The 17022-nt window shown below is 37.9% G+C and overlaps 1 protein-coding gene across 1 annotated transcript in view; it reads right to left on the bottom strand.

Moving 5' to 3' along the window:
* Positions 1–878: 878 nt before the first annotated feature.
* The window catches only part of LOC104158917 (TBC1 domain family member 1-like), a gene marked incomplete at its 3' end in the record, with an annotated part of 27821 nt that continues 11677 nt past the window's right edge, over positions 879–17022 (bottom strand). The window contains exons 2-7 of the mRNA XM_009696686.1: positions 12328–12861; positions 8782–8871; positions 4908–5012; positions 4141–4273; positions 2629–2720; positions 879–989 (exon numbers count right to left, since the gene is read on the bottom strand). Coding sequence (XP_009694988.1) covers positions 879–989; positions 2629–2720; positions 4141–4273; positions 4908–5012; positions 8782–8871; positions 12328–12861 — 1065 coding nt within the window. The remainder of the gene's footprint in view (positions 990–2628; positions 2721–4140; positions 4274–4907; positions 5013–8781; positions 8872–12327; positions 12862–17022) is intronic.

Below are 17022 nucleotides of genomic sequence, written 5' to 3'. Positions count from 1 at the left end.
AAATGATTCTATGATTCTATGATTCTCCAGCCAAGAAATTAATCACAACTGATGAAGCTCATAATTAACAAGAACTCTCAAGTGTCTCCATTATATTAAAATGGGGCTTTCTAAGGGCCAGGAAGATGTTTAACAATCTAACTCTTCGATATATTTCACCAGTAAAAACACTTCCACCTTAAAGCTACTGAGGTGTCTCAAGCTAGTTAGTCACAAACCAAGGCATCCAAATCATTAGTCTTTTTTGAAAAAATCTCAACTGTGCTGTACAAATAGCCAGCACTGATGGAACCTGATACAGAATGAAAGGCAGCTCATCTCTTTGGAAATGGATGACAGTCTCTGCTGCTGTTTCTGCAGCAATCTTCCTCAGCTACTCCTCCTTGAGGCCATTTCAAATGGTGGTTTGCACACAAGAAATTACTTCCAGCTATCAAGTAAATGTAATAAGTCTTTATGAAGGATCAAATCCAACGTGTTGTCAGGACACTGACTCACAGAGATAGACAGTGGGATGGCAAATGACACAGACTGGCTGAGAGCAATTACAAATTCATTATGTAGTGTCTCACATACACGAATTTTCATTGCAGTGAGAAGAAAGGAAAAACACCAAATTAGTGGTCCACCTTGTTTGCATCTCTGTCTCCTAGGCCTGAAATCAGACTGCACCCGGTACCTCAAAATCTGAGATATGCCTGTTCTGGGGCATGACAAAAGTCTATGAATTGTAAGCAAAACCAATGTTCACCACTGTCTACAGTTTGAAGCTCCAAAATGCCAGTAATGGAAAGTTGCCTTTGGAAAAATATAAAAATGGAATGGAAGATTTTTTCCTGGCTCCTCCTTACATGAACTAAAACTGAATGACTACTTACCTGCTTTGCTTCTCCAACATGAACATGGTCCTTCTGTTTTTCTTCATACATGTTTCTCAAAAGAGAGATAACCAACTCATTCTCTTTTTGATCATTTCTTGGTCTTAATTTCTTTAATTGAAAATACCACAAGCACAAATTATACATTTGTATAACAGTTAGCAAATATTTACTCTTTTCATTTTGTCACTGTCAATGTGTCATTAATGTACAAACAAGTTTAACTTGGTTAATGCTACTACTCCAGTCCACCAGAGGACACCAGTGTCCCAGGCAAAGCAGAAACACAGCCAGAGAAACATTTGAACTCACTTCATACATGACAGAATTTACATGAAAGATAAAGGACAACTGCAGAGGTATCTAATTGACACAAGTAAATAAACACTTAAAAAAAAGATTTCTGCCAATTTGCTTTTGATGTAAAGAAAACCAAAACACTGTAGTTCTGAGTTTGTAGCACACATGAAGTACTGTCTTGCAGTTACAATGCACACCATTTCTCCTAGAAATTCTTCTCATTGGACATTTCGTTTTTGGGAAATGACACAGGTGTTTTAAAAATTAGTGCACAAGGTGAACATATTTGTCTCTGCTTCATTCTATTTAGATCTGAATTATTGCAAGAGAAAATGTTTTTAAAATAAATTATTACAGAATTTAATCCCAGAAACCTAACTTTTGAAAAGCATGTACTGTTTTAAGCCTGTTGATGTAATGCAGAGGACACAGTATGAATTAGCTAATCCCAATGTAGCATATCAGATTAATCAAAATATCCTTAGAAAGACAGTTATCTAAAAATGCAAATCATGGTAACAACACATGCAGCTGTAAGAATGCGACAACTAAAATTTCAGGCAGTCCAACTCAAAATATCAGCTGAAAATGATAGGCAGGAGAGACATACCTTACCCTTGGTTTTACCAAGTTAATCGTTTGCAGACTCTCACCAGAAGCAATTAACAGTTTCCTGTGACTACTAGAAGCTTTAGACTGTTAAAATGTGTGTAGAATACTAAAAGGCAACAGTGCCAGCTAGCTGTATACTAAGAAATTACTTGGCTTATGGAATCAGTCCCACAGAGTAACTTCCAAATTTGGTACTGGATGATAAACTGTCACATGAAAACACACAAAGATACTGCAATGACTCCAGAGAGGAAGGAAACATTATTTTTAAAAAAGTCTGAAATTTCCTAATCGTCAATAGTGTGCCAAGCCCAATGACATTTCTTACAGTGTTCATCATCAGTCTTAAATCCAGCTATGCTTTCCTCTGTGCTAAAATGGATTTCATTCAGAAGACAGAAAGTTAAACTTTTTTGGTTAGTTTTACAAGTATTAAGGTTTAGGACAAATTTTAGGCAGGAAATGTTCTGATCTGGGAATGTTACAGTAATCTGTTTTGGTCAAAGTAACAGTTGAATGTTCTCACAGTACAAGTTACTCCCTTCACTCACAAAAAAATGTGTGCAGTTTTACTCAGTGAGAAGCCAACATTTTAATGGAAAACGAGTCATATTAGAGGAAGAAAAATGAGTTAAATAAACCATTTTCATCAAAAGACAAGTTTTTAACAGCTCTAAAAAAATAATTATATTGAAATTAAAGCACAAGGTGATTAACAATCTATTAAATAAAGATAATGAATAATTCACAAAAGAATGAAAATAACTTTGGTGCTTCACACTGTTGTTAGCAAAAAACATCAATTGCTTTAAAATCTTGTAGGAAACAAAGAGCTTACCTTAACCTCTTCAAAAATAGAGGCCTGCTCCTGGTTATTTAGTGTTGTTAAATGCTTTTGTAGTTCTAGTTTAGTCTTAGAAGGGTGTAACCCTACCAAGAGGAACAAAAAAGAACAAATCACAGTGTCAAATTTGTCAGAATTATCAATCACATAAATATGCACACAACTTAAGTCAAAGCTCGTCAGTTATTTGAGCTGACCTATTGCACTGATTTCATAACAGGGCATTAGAAAGAACTCTCGGTTAATTTAAAGCTACTACTGAACTCATGTCTTTAAAATGAGGGACACGAACTCTGCAGTGAGGAGATTTACTGAGCACAGACCAGGATTATACTCTTAGCTGAAGATTCCATTATCACACAAGATAAAATAAACCCACAATCTACTGTATTATAGCAGACTGCTTTGTTGGTGTTTTATGCAATATTGCTTGGATTTTTGTATAAATACAATTTCCATTGATTTTCTCCAATTTGTGTGCCTTGGCCTCTTCTGAAAAGGAGTAAATTTATTGCATGTTAATGAAGTTCTTGCTTTGCCTCTTGCTGAAAACATTTACTGACAGTCTGAAGCAGACTACCCTCTCATTCAGATTATTTTTTTCTGCTCTCATCCTGGATTAAATTCCTTTCCTCTGTTTTCTGTGGAAAAAACAGCAAACCATGAACAGTATCTTGTACTTCAGTTTCTGATCATGGCATTTCTCCTTCAGAAGCAAACAATATGATTAACCAGCTGGCACAATTAAAGGCATTAAGAATCATTTGCCTTTAAGAAATTTCTCAAAAATCATATCTGGCTGAAGACCAAAATATAGTAAAAAGTAGTTTTGGAAGTTCTCCAGTTTCATCGAATTAATACTAGATAGGTTTTAGTCCAACAAGCTACTGTCACGTGATCTGACAAGCTGCTGTTACCCTTTATTCACCCCAGACATCACTTAAATGAACAAAACCGAACTGTGAAATTTGCTGAAATGCAAAGAGGTTTTTTTTGTCTTGAACTTGTTTTCTGAGCAACAACTACAATTTTAACTGCTGTATTTTCATGAAAGAGCACAGATCAACACCACAAACATGCATATTAAAAGCATACCGTACGGTTCATGTTTAGTGGTAGCATAATGCCAGTATCAAAGTGGATTCAACAGGATACCAGGTCATAGCTATTGCAGCATATATTCTTGAAATGTTTCTTATCTACAGGTCCTCTGCATTTATAGGGCTAATAGAGCCGAGATAGCTGCAATTCAGTAATATTTAGACTCTTAATTAGCTTTCAAAAATTCAACTGAAATACAAGGAGCTTAACTTTTGTTAGAAAACTCTTATTATCTTACAGATAACTTGACATTGCAGTCCTCTGAATAAAGACTGGCTGTCAATCTTCCATCCCAAGCCCCAAGCTCTTTTTAAGCATTCATTCTCTTCAAGTTTCACCTGTAAGACTGTTCTCCAATAAAATTGTTGGAAAAAATATTCCACCAGAAAGTTCTTTAAATCTCACCTTCTATCTTTTCACAGAGTTTATGCAAGCTTTGCATAGGACATCCTTCACAGAGCTGAGGCTGTGCCTTGGAAGTCTGTTGCACAGCAGCTACGGTGAAAGCCTGTTTCAATGTCATCATGATTTCGTCAACCTGAGAACAACAGGGTGCACAAGAACAGAATTTCACTCCTCCACTGAGCTTCTGTTTTCCTTAACACAAACACAACCGTCTTTTAGAATGATACTGCCACTTGTTTGGGAATGTGCTTATGATTAAAAAGAAAAGCTGTTCCTGTACTGTTTCTGTGCACAAACACACAAGCAACACAAAACTCATCATGAAGTCACGTCTCTTCCAGGCCACCTAATTTTATTATTGTGGTCTAATAGAAGATACTACCTCTATCTAGAAACCTTTTCTTGTCCGTGATAAAAAAGCTTACTGCAGTTGTGACATATTGGCCTGGATCTAGAGCACAGCAGAGTAGTCCTGATTTTCTGAACAGGTACACTATGAAAAAACCCTCTTCCAAAAAAGAGACACATGGTCCAACTTAGTTGTGCAATGAAAGGAAGTTTTATTGGATTTTAAAGGGGATTTTAACTTCTGCTTTCAAAACAAATTGAACGTTCCTTTGCAGACTGCTATGTTAGTTACATTTTTGAAATAATTGTATTTCTGAGTGGAGCAGGATTTGAAGACATTCAGCAAAATACAGAGCATGGAGCAATAGAAGACTTTCAGGGCCTAATATTCTGTTAGGCTCTTCTTTTCTTTCACTTACCAGTGCTTCATCTGTACACTGAAAGACGTAGCAAACAAAGTGGAAGCCTCCATTTTCTGAAGATTCTCTGCAGATGAACCCAAAGTGATCCACATGTCTAATTCCCTAGCACAAAACCAGCAGAAATGAAGCAGTCATATTTACTTTCAATGTTTTGTACCTATTATTTTTTCCAGTTATAAAAGCAGGAAAGGCCCAACAGCATTACTGCTAGGTCACATATTCCTGTTACAGCTACATTAAAGTCATCTGGCCATTAAAAATCTATTCTGTTATAGAACCTATTAATTCATGACTCTTAAATTTCACTTAAGTCAGAGGTTGCTTGTTGGTTTTGTTTTGTTTGTTTGGGTTTTTTTAATGACTGAATTATAACAGATCCATTGGAAAACACAGGGATGAATAAATACTATCTGAGATATTTTACTCAATATTGGAAATAGCAGGGGGAAAAAGCTTGCTCTGTTTTTTTTTTCTTTTGCTTAAGCAGTCAACAATTGCTTTGAATTTGTAAGAGCAAATCAAAGCAATAGTGAAAAATGAATAAACCATTTTTTTTCATGCAAAAAAAAGCTGTGTTAGTTAAAAAATGAAAATGGTTAAATATATTACTCAAAGATCACTCATAGAAGCATTTATTTCTCCTAAAAGGCATGTAAATTCAGGTACAATCTACCTGCAACAGTAGATAAACAGTACATCCTGGTAAAATGCTAAGAAGGTTTTTACTTGCTGGGAACTTTTTTCTTTTATGAAAAGAATTTCAGATCAGTAGACTTATGTGATCCCAGTGCACATCTCCTTAGTGCACCACTCTTGGTTAAAAAACAAACAAAAAAACAACTTATGATGATGAATTACATGCACAGTGGTAGAGACTGTTTATAGAAATTCAGTTACACTCAGTGCCATTTTACCACTTTCTAGCTGTCATGGCACAATATTAAAGTTGGACAAAGTGAGGCAATAAACTGTTGCATCAAAAATCATAATAATGAGCCACAGTAAAGCAGAAATTTCAGTGAAATTAAAAAAATCTCAAGATGCCAAGCAGCACTTTTTGCTTGGGTTTTTTTCTTTTCCTTGTTAACACAGCAAGAATCAGCAAATATTCTCTTTGTCTTTCAGCATGAAGAAAACATTTTAAAAAAGCATTTAAAATCATAAAAAGTGAATACTTCTATAAAACAGAATGGTCAGGTGTCCCAAAAAAGAACTTGTTAGAGCATCAAATATACTTAAGCAATCCGAAAAATGTTGTCTTATAATTCAAAATACTAACAAAAAACCTTCAGAGCATGTCAGTTGAATGAAGGAAAATAATTTAATGTATACGGAGATACGTGGTTTGTTGGAGTGTGACAATTACACATAGATAACAAAGACTTTATTACACAAACTTCAGGCACTAATAAGCCATGAGAACAAAAAGATCGGAAGGACATCCAAATGATGTAAAGTTTGCAGCTTCTCCAACTCTAGCTCCATTGGATGTCCAGGCTAAGCATTTTAGGAGGCAGCTATATGATAAAGCAAGAACAAGCTGATGCAACCCACAGACTCTCTCTCTCCATCATCCACATCAGAGATGTGTACAGAATGCACTAAGCCCCCTCTCTAACCTCCCAGCCTATGTTTTTTTCTTCTGAAAGCCCATTTCTTCTCCTGAAAACCCAGCTGCTATGGTGGAAGAAGCCTAGCTGGGATCATAGCCCTGCCCACAAAACTGCAAGCTACCAGGAGCTGGCAAATGCTCTTAGCTGTTTCAGATTAGCCAATTCAGATACTGCCCCAGGATCACATACTTCTTTCTGCCATTATAATCTCCCACTCACAGATTGGGCATTCTCGAAATTAAGTACTGATTCTGATCTCCCTTATAGTTTAAGTCCAGTACCTTCAAGAAAAGATTATTAAAGTTCTTGTATGATCAAGATGACTCCATAAGATCATTCTGTCAGGTCTTCTAAGATGTGCCTACTTGGGGGAAAGGCCTCTGTACCCCAATACCAGTATTTGCCCAACTGACATAACATCTGCCCAGTAGCACATTCTTCAGACAGGAGGGGAGAATTCAATCAGAATCTCAGTCCTACTGCTCTGAGGAGCACAATCATCTGCTGACCTTCAGGGCAAGTCACAAAGTCTACCTAACTAGCTCTTGCCTAAGGAGATGGCCTAAGGGAACATTGGGATCAAGATTTTTTTGTGATCAAGGAGTTCTCTTCAAAGCTCTTGATCTGAGAGCATGTGAACTACTTATGTTTACTCTGAAATTTTCAGAATAGGTACCTGTATGTTTAGTGATTAAAGCTATCCTCATCAAATTAAAAAACAAAGTCATTTATGAAAAAAAAAATCCAAAAAAGCTAGAAGCAAATAACAGCAAATCATATTCCTTATATTTAAAAACGGGTGAATAAACCTACTAAAAAAAAAAGTTTTGCCTCAATATCATTAAGACCAGAACCTGTGATGCACTGAGTATATCTGCACTATGCAAGTAAGACAAGAGCAAAACAGTTCTTAGTGCAAGAAATAGTGGCAAAATTCACATCCTGGTATACTAGGTCTTATTTCCACCCAAGCCCCACAGTACAAACAAGCATTGCATTGGTTTAATCCAAGGTGAATTCTTAGTTAAACAAGTGGGAGCATTCATTTCTCAATAAAGTTTATTTATGTAATTATAGTTCAGGTTAATTTCTCAGAGGTTTAAACTAAAATGATCTGTAACAGGGTTTAAAGGAATTAAGTGTTCTCTAAGGACTCTATCATAGTTTAGTGAATTAAATTCAATTTCCTCATTCACTTAAACTGAATCAAATCGGGTACACAGACAAACTAAATACAAATAATGCCTTGCAGGACAGAAAACAGCTAGTGAAAGACAAATCCCTGCATCATGACATTGGTTAGTTAACAAAAGTAACTGGTCTATGAAATGTCTTTATGAACAGTTGTTTCAGTCTGCAGTTTGATATTTGAGCAATTCTCAAAGGGGAGTCCTCTGCTTCTGTACAGAGGACCCAGCAGCAGCTAGTGCAGCTGCCCATACAGGAGTGCTGTAACTGCGCGAGTTGTCCCATGTCCTTGATGTGAGGGTGATTTAGTCTGCCCTCACACCACCAAGCCACTGCAGTAGCTGACTGTGAATCACACGCCTGCATAACCTACGCAACGCCATTACCGCATCTTCGTGTATGTAAGTTGCATCTCTTTCAAAACATCACCACTTGAAATAGGTTATTAGATAAATTGCACCATCACATAATCCATGCAAAATCAAAGTCAGAGCCACGAAAATGAGAGGTAGAAGGACAGAGAAACAAACTCCACGGCATAAGAAATGGGGATTAATAGTGAATGAGGAGGCTCTGAAACATGCTTGCCCTCGGTGCACCACACACACTACCTCTGCATGGCAGCAGGTTGTCTTCTTTTACACACATGTAACTTACACTCTTGAAAAAAATGTATTTCTGAAGTATTTTTCAGATAACTCTTACATATAAGTTTTCTCCTTTCATTATCACTTCTTGAAAAATATGGCTCAGAGAATCCCAAATTTGCACAACTGTGAATCACGCCCACTGAAATCTCAAACCAGAACTGCCCAGGGTATTCCTTCTAGCTCATATTATTCACCCACCACACACAGAAGTGAGTCTTTATCTCAGAAATTACAGTGCAAAGCATGAGAAAAGAATGAGTTTTACAAAATTACTGATTAACTAGCAACTTCTCAATAGCAATTACTGAAATCGCTGGGGTGAGAATCCATTTGAAATACTAGGAGAGAGGAGTACATGAGTATTCACAAGTGGAGAATATTTAAACAAAAAAAGGGAGAAAGAATACACTGCAATCTTACCTGAGAACAAAAGGATATTTCTTTAAAGCTTTTCTCAATTGCTACTTTTTTTGTGTCAGGACTGATGAGGTAAACTTCAGACTGGCCAATCTAAAAAGAGCAAAATAAATAGCAAGATGATAACAAGTAACATTACACTTCCTCTTGTCTCGCTATAAAAATGTTTCCTGGACATAAATCTCAATTTTTTTTTCTACCTGTATATTTAGATCAATTAGTGTATTATTACCAGAGAAAGAGAGAATACTGAAACAACATTGATTTGGCATCCAGGGCTCTGCACATTACTGAACTGCAAGTGCAGTGACTGCACTTCCTAAAGTTGGCTACATGCTGCTTAGAAAAAACTTAACTGAAGGAAAAATCTACTGAAAGGAGAAATGGTCCTGTTTTAGCCAAACCAGGACATTAATATTATACCACAAGTAACTTGCTTTGCACTGAGAAAATATACTCACACTCTCTTTTCTTATTTTCTCCAGTCTTGGCACATACCACATTCCCAAAAGCTACTTAATGAAATTATCCTAAAATTTAAATCCAAGTGTGTGCCTCTACCTGTATTCCACCTAATTATTTTTAGAAGTTTATTTAAGACACATTTAGCATTTAATTTAAAGGTTTTAACTCAAACTATACAAATGAGCTTACTGGAGTATATTTTCTAACTTAATTTAACCTGTAGGCCATTTGTACAGCAGTAACCCAAAAGCTGATGCTAACTTTTGATGGGCAAAGGGCATTTTTAAGTTGAAACTATTGTTTTCAATTTTTCAGTTTCTGGCAATGCCTTTGTAATATTTTAACAGAGAAAGTTTGAATGCTTCATAGTTTCTAGCACATCAGAAAGTCTGCTAAGACAAGTCTCATATCAGACTTTAGGGAAGATGGGTGGAATCTAGATCCATTCATAAGCATGACTTAGACAAACCTGCTGAAGCTTCAGCCACTACCAAATCCCAAAAGATGTGCATAAAAACATTAGCAGCACCAATATACCTGTAATTTCTTAAGGAAGGGCTTGAGGGGAGGAATCCTGTCTGTGAATGGATCAAGTGAGGTGTGCTACCTCTGTGTATCTAAAAATGGTCCTGTGCATTCACCTTCCACCTCTTCTTTCACTTGAACCAGTCACAATGATTTTCTCCAACTCCCTGCTGGCTTCCTGGTATTGTCCCCGGGGCTGACCTCGCATGTGTCCATGGGGTTATTCCTTCCAACACCTACTCAGCAGGCTCCTCCTCCTCACTGCTGCCTTCCCCTCTCTGCAGCAGGAGGCTCCTTAGCTCAGCCCCACATACTCCTTTCACACTTGGTCCCAAGGCAGCAGGCATCATTTGAAGACAACTTAATGAGGGGAAAAAAAAAAAAACCAAACCACCAACACCCCCTTCGCCCAAATACAGCCAGGAGAAAAGCCTAAAAATTAAAAAACCACAGAATCCTAAGAAATTGGCCAGGAAGGCAGTTCTTCAGGAAGAGATACCAAAATCAGGACTGTCTGAAGCAGGTGAGGAGAGTCATAGAATCATAGAATCGTTATGGTTGGAAGACACCTCAAAGATCATCAAGCCCAACCTTCTACCCAACACCACCATGCCCACTAAACCATGTCTCGAAGCGCCACATCTAAACGTTTTTTGAACGCCTCCAGGGATGTTGGGTTCACCATCTCCCTGGGGAGCCTGTTCCAATGCTTAACAACTCTTACAGTGAAGAAATTCTTCCTAATATCCAACCTGAACCTCCCCTGGCACAACTTGAGATCATTTCCTCTTGTCCTAAGTTTCCTCTTGTCCTGAGTCAGCAGGTAACTCATCTCAACATTTTCCACACCTCACATACCAACCAACCTCTGCTGCAGTCCTGTGGAAAATCCAAATAAGAACTTAAATTGAGAAAACAGGAACAATTTTTTTCCTCTGGATATAAAGTTACTCTTAAGTATTTCATATGTAGCCATACACAAATTGATGAGCAAAGGTTGCCTGTGCACACTGCATGCATACGGTCACTCAGAACCGGCTGAACACAGGGGACAGCTAACCAGATGGCTAACCAACAAACTCAGCTCTGCCAGGAGCTGCTAGCGTGTGCATATTGGAGGCACAAACCACAGTTACTTCACTTCCTTATATTCAGCTGAATTTAGACTGGCTGAATGGCAAAAGAATACAACTGTGCATACTATACGATATTTTCCCAGGCACAAAGCAACCCAAGATAGAAAGCCAGATCAGCAGAGCCCCACAATTTGGAAATGAGCCTGTCAGCAGGTGACTGATGTTATATTTGGGCTGAAGCTGCATGTGTCTTTGAGAACTGTGGCATCTATTTAATATAAATTAAAAATGCACTCAGTGGAGTAGGGAGATCTGGACCTAAGCAGTCCATCTATAATCTCGCTATGTCTAAAATATATGCCATGAATTAAAAATGGAGTCAGGATTTGTTTAAAAATTAGGCATTATTGTAAAGGGTATCTATATTTTCTGTGTGAAATACATGCTCTGGGGAAGAAGGCAAACATGGAATTGTTTTTACTGAGGCATAAAATTTCTCTCTACCTTCTTCCACTTCTCTCTCCGATGCCAGCCTGCCACAACTAAACAGAAGTTTTAAATCAGGTATAGCTAACTACGCCTCTTTCTGTGTGTTACTTTTACAGACATAACAGATTGGCAATCCGTCCTAAAGTAGCACTTCTCTTTCCTCTCTCCAACAAACCTGCTGTAACTACACCCACTCCACTCCGTTCCAGCCCTTCAAAGCTCCCAGCCCCAACAGCAGCTGACAGATCCAAAATGACCTTATGCCAGCCAGCCATCGCAGCATCAGCTCCAGGTTTGCATTATGTTCATAAGATACAAGATATATAAAATATGTTATATAACTTATCTATCATGAGGATTACAAGAGGAGCAAATGACACATTCCTTACTCATTTCTCAGGTCTTGAAAAACACTTTTGCTGCTCAGCTGAAGGCAAGGGCACTGCTAGCCACACAAAAGCAGGACAGGACTGGAGGCAGGTGAGGAGTAGCCTAGGAAGTTACCACACTACTCTATCATTACACAGACATGTTGGCAGCAGGAACACCTTCAAAAATTACGCTGCCCATCATGGGACATAAAGTCTACTAGCCCCCAGACATGGTTTGGTCCTCCTGCTCTACTTACAGCTAACTCATTCACCTGGAAATTTATTTCTGCTGTTACTAGTTAGTGTAACTGTACGTACCATCTTGGAATTGTATAACTACCTATCAACTTGCTGTAGCTTTCTAAAAGCTGTCTTTAGAAGCTCAATGTTTCAGGTAGTGCTGTTTTAAATTATTTAATATAAACTTATTTTGACTATGTAAAACAATTACACTGACTCGGTAATGCTTTCTAGAGTAATAGGCATGTTTAAGTTAAGGTCTGGTAATTGCAATTAAGCTATTAAAGAAGTAACTGCTGTGTGTCAGAACATGTGCTTTGGTGTTTGCCACTTCAAACTCCAGGATGTGAAAACGCTGCCAAGAGCTGCAAATCTTGCTTTACCGTAAACAACATGGTCCGGTTTTCTGCAATGTCTGTTGGCTGCACAACACTGTGTCCATAGATAAGTTGACTTTTTAGGTTCAGTGAAATTGCATCTTCTTCAAAAGATCTGACAAAGCTGTTACTCCTATGGCTTCCATCTTGCAAATCCTTCTTAAAAGCAAAGGAACGAAGCCCAGGCTGAGAAAAGGATTTCCTAATTGGCCTTTTCTCCTCCTCTTCACTGACCAAGGGCTGGAAGACAGACCGAAATTTGTTGCTGAAAGAGAAGCCTCCGAAGTTATTGGCAGTTTCATGTTGTTGGGATGATGAGTTGAAATCTGATTTTTTTGTACAACTTGCATGATTAAATTTCTCAATGCATTCATCTATGAGTGCTGGAGGTGCATTTTTATGTGCTACTGTCACTCGTCCACAGAACAGCACCTCAAACTTTTTGGCAAAAGGGTCTTCAACATCTGAGAGATTATTCTGAAACTCTTCTTGACGAGCAATTTTTCCAGCTTGTCGAATAGAGCTTATAATCTCAGGCACCTACAGGAGGGGAAAAAAAAATAAACAACGTTAGCATCTGGCGCTTTATGACAAAAAAGTTGCAACACCAAGAGGTGCTCCCTGATGTTATTTTTCTGGAATGGCTAATTTGGTTTTGTTTTCTGAAAGACCAGTTGAAGTGATCTTGTATTTGTCCAACAGATACATTATAAAAGTTAAACACTGACTAAATGAATTGCCCATTTGCCTCCCTGCCAGGAATTCACCATCACCAACACTTTGCCAAAAGAGCTTCCTCTCTTGTAATGCTCTGTTTTCAGTAAAACTTTTGCACCTGAAGGAAGCAGTATAATGGAACAAACTCAAACTCAAAATGAGAGATAAAAATACTTTAGAAAGCATAAGAGAAACCACAGACTAATTAATTGGGAAAGTTATTTAATCTCTGTTATTTTTCACTCCCTTCTCTTACTCAAGTATTCAGGTCATGTAGATTAATGACTCTCTTACAAATTTGTTTTGACCTTCATAATAGCATATTAGGTTGTTATGGCAGTTTGGTGTTTGGGGTTTTTTTTTTAAATTTTAAATAGCTGTGTTTTTTAAAGAAACATACTCATTACTTTAGATGTTAATTTTTATTCTACCATCCTAGATGAAACTCTCAAATAACATTACTTCCACAAACAGTATCACTTACAGAGCATCTGTGTGAGACAGCAGTCTGCTACAGCCCACAGATGTTGTAATTATAAACAAAACCCAAACTGTCATCTGATATATTTTAAGTAACAGTAAACAGTCACTGTTTCTGACATGGTTATAAGGTAGGAACATGCATATGCTATCTGCTAAGCTGCTGCAAGGCCGATGCTTGGTTATACCCCACTGCTTTGACCGGCCTAGGAGATTATGGTTCTTCTGCAGCCTGTGTTGCTGCCATAACGACAAATGCAGGGCCACCATCTACGATTAAAACAGATCATTCTGCCAACTTTTTAATTTCCCCAAATGAATTTGAGAAAAATCCATGCTAAATGTGCCAGTTTCCTGACAAAACAAATTTCCTTTGTCAAGCATCAGTTGGAGCTTGCTTACTTGCAAGTATTTGGTTGCGGATAGTACAGAAAGAAGTCTGGGAGCAGCAGACTAAAACAGCAGCCCAGGAGAACCATCTCCCCCATGAAAAAAGGCATCCCTAAACCTAAAGAATGCTTTGGACACCTGATCTCTGTCTTTTTCACACATTTCTATGGTCATCTAATACTTAAGCATAATGCAGTTATGTACATAAACCAACACAGGAAACAGCAAAGGACTTAGAGAGGAAAAAAAGAAAAAAGGTTGAACAGTGAAAACTGAATGGTTATATTCTGGGTGCTTATAAAGACCTCAGTAGGATTCTTCTCATAGACAAAGGAAACACAGATATATAGATATGGATAGACAAATAGATATACATACACACGCATAAAAACTAGTGGATTTAAGACAATAAGTACAGATTACAAAATAAATAAGATGACTCAGGAAGCATTACTTCACCCTTGAGCATAAGGCATGAGTCATCAGGTAATCACTCGGCAAAGACAATGGGGAAAAAGTAAGAAAAGCAGGGTCACGACTTCAGAAGTCTGTTCTTAGCTACGTCACAAACCAGTCAGAAAGCCTTGGGCTTGGGCAGCTTCCTGCCTAACTTTTTAATCATATACAAGAAGAACCTAAGGGTATAACAAACCTTTATTACCTCAAATGATAAGCATTTGCTCCACAGTGAGCTCAAAGTTCACCTCAGTTTTACTTACCTAATACTCCTTCAAAGAACCAATTTTTAGTCGCATAATGTATCAGGATGACAATGAAACATGAAACTTTATTCTACCCATATTTCAAGCTGCAACTGCTTTAGCATTTTCTAATAAACACATTTTACTCTTGTTGGAGTGTCTGGACTCACCAGCCATAGTCAATTTTACTGCTGAGTTGCAGAGAATACACACAGAGACCTTTGATCCAACCTCTGTTTTTGCTGAGGCTGCAGAGGTGACAGCAAATGAATGGGGTACTTTCTGAAAAACACTCACTTTATTAAAGCCAGGAACATCAGCTTTCACCCAGGTGAAGAGTGCCACTATCTCAGCCAGGGTTAAGCTCCCCCAGCACCACCCATGCTGATGACTATAAGGAGAGTTTCCAGCAGTGCAAGTGCTGCAAGGATTACAGCTGAGCTAAAGTCCAGACAAGGCATTAGGGATCCATCACAGACGTGCGGTTATTGAATTTGATTTATTCAATGTTTTTTTGTTATCAACACCTTGGACATTGACAAAATTGCTGTTCAGAAGTGGCTGGACTTTACATACAGATAGTAGTTAAAGACACTACATTACACACAATGACTTTGCAGTAGTTAATAAACTTCATGTCCGAGGAGACCTAGCAGGCTTGTTGATGAAAACCAAGGGGACTATTTATTTCTTTATTTTCACACATGCTGAGGCTTGAATTACGTCATTTATAAGTAACAGCTGGCTTCCGTGCTACCCTTACAGAAAAACACTAACTCCTCTGTTCCTGCTTATTAACCTAAAAAAATTCATAGCCTGTTAATATAATTTTATTACTTCTGATTAGGCAACTGATGCAGTATTGCTCTAGCAGAAGCAGCAAATCACCACCTCATTTTCCTGTGACCCTTACGTATGTTAAACATTAATCTCTTTTCGCTAGTAAAGACAATATGCCATGATGAATGAGAAAAAACCAAAATACATATTTCCCTGGAACTGCTCTTGGCCTGATCAAGATTCATACTCTTTCCATTCACCTGTACTGTTCCAGGCTTTTTATGCAGGTATCCATAAATGAAGAATCCACACGCTCCTGTGTGTTCTCTGACCCTGGCTCCCTCAGCAAACAGACCTGGATGCCAAGTATATGAAGGTAAGTAAACATTAGGTAAAAACAAAACAAAACAAACAAACAAAAAACACACACTATAATTATTTCAAATTATTAAAATAAACAATGTAGGTTCTATCCTGGCAAATGTTTATTAACCACAGCTGGAATTTTTCCAGATTAAGCAGCACGCCACTGGGTGAACAGTAGCCACACCTCTTGCAAATCTCCAGAAATTAATTTAAACTGAATCAGGTTTTATGGCTCTTCCGTTTCTATCAAAAAGCAGAAAGAATCAATTTGCTCCTGAATTAAGTTTCTTGGAGTTTTTTAAAGGTTGTGGGTTTCTTTCTGAACATAAGAAAAAAATCTTTTTTATTGTAAGGGTGGCCACATGCTGGCACAGGTTGCCCAGAGAGGTTGCAGAGTCTCCACCCTCGCAGATACACAAACTCTGACCGGACACGGCCCTGAGCAACCTGCTCTAGGTGACCCTGCTTTGAGCAGGGGGCTGAACTAGATGGTCTCCAGAGGTCCCATCCCATTTGAGCTTGGTGACTTAGACACCAGTATCTCCTATACGCACCTACAGGTAATTGTGTCTTCTAATCTGAACTTGCTAAGACAGTGGGGGAGGACTGTAACACATGTATGATTTCTTCCTGCCACTCAAATTCCCCTTTCTAGCATACTTCTATTCTTAAGTGTTTTCTGACTCGTTTCTCAGTATAAATATGTAATTAGTGGATAAGGATTATTTCTGCAATCAGAAAAACAACTGCTGATGACCTAAAATTATTTCCCTAAAGCCACAAAACTAAGTATAGAACAACAGTGTCTGCAACAATGAAACTTTACCAAACACAGAACACTACCTTCTCATCACTCACTCTGGGCCAAACAGTACTGGTGAACAGAAGACACAACTGAAATGTATTATGAAAAGTTTTGGCATCTGGAGTGTCTGAATTAGATACAGAAAAAGAAGATATATCTATAACTGTTAAAATTAACACCAAACTGTTGTGATTTTTTTTTTTTTAAGTACACCATGTTATTTCTGCTATGATGAGAATATTTATTTGGCAGAAACAAAGCAAGGAATTGAAATGCTGAGTATTCTTGTGACTTGACTCTTGGGTAATCAAGTAAAGCACAAAACAACACCTAGAACTTCCTAACGCATGTTAGTCTGTTACTAGACAAACAGCTACAGCTTCTACATCACGCACCAAATCATCAGAGAAGGCAGTAATTTTTAAGCACGCACAGGTTTGCTGTATCTGGAGAACAAGGAAC

The sequence above is a fragment of the Cariama cristata genome, unplaced genomic scaffold (assembly GCF_000690535.1).
Source record: "Cariama cristata isolate BGI_N322 unplaced genomic scaffold, ASM69053v1 scaffold39693, whole genome shotgun sequence".
Lineage (NCBI taxonomy): Eukaryota > Metazoa > Chordata > Aves > Cariamiformes > Cariamidae > Cariama > Cariama cristata.
Note: the sequence above shows the minus strand (reverse complement) of the source record. Positions and strands in the feature narration are given on the sequence as shown.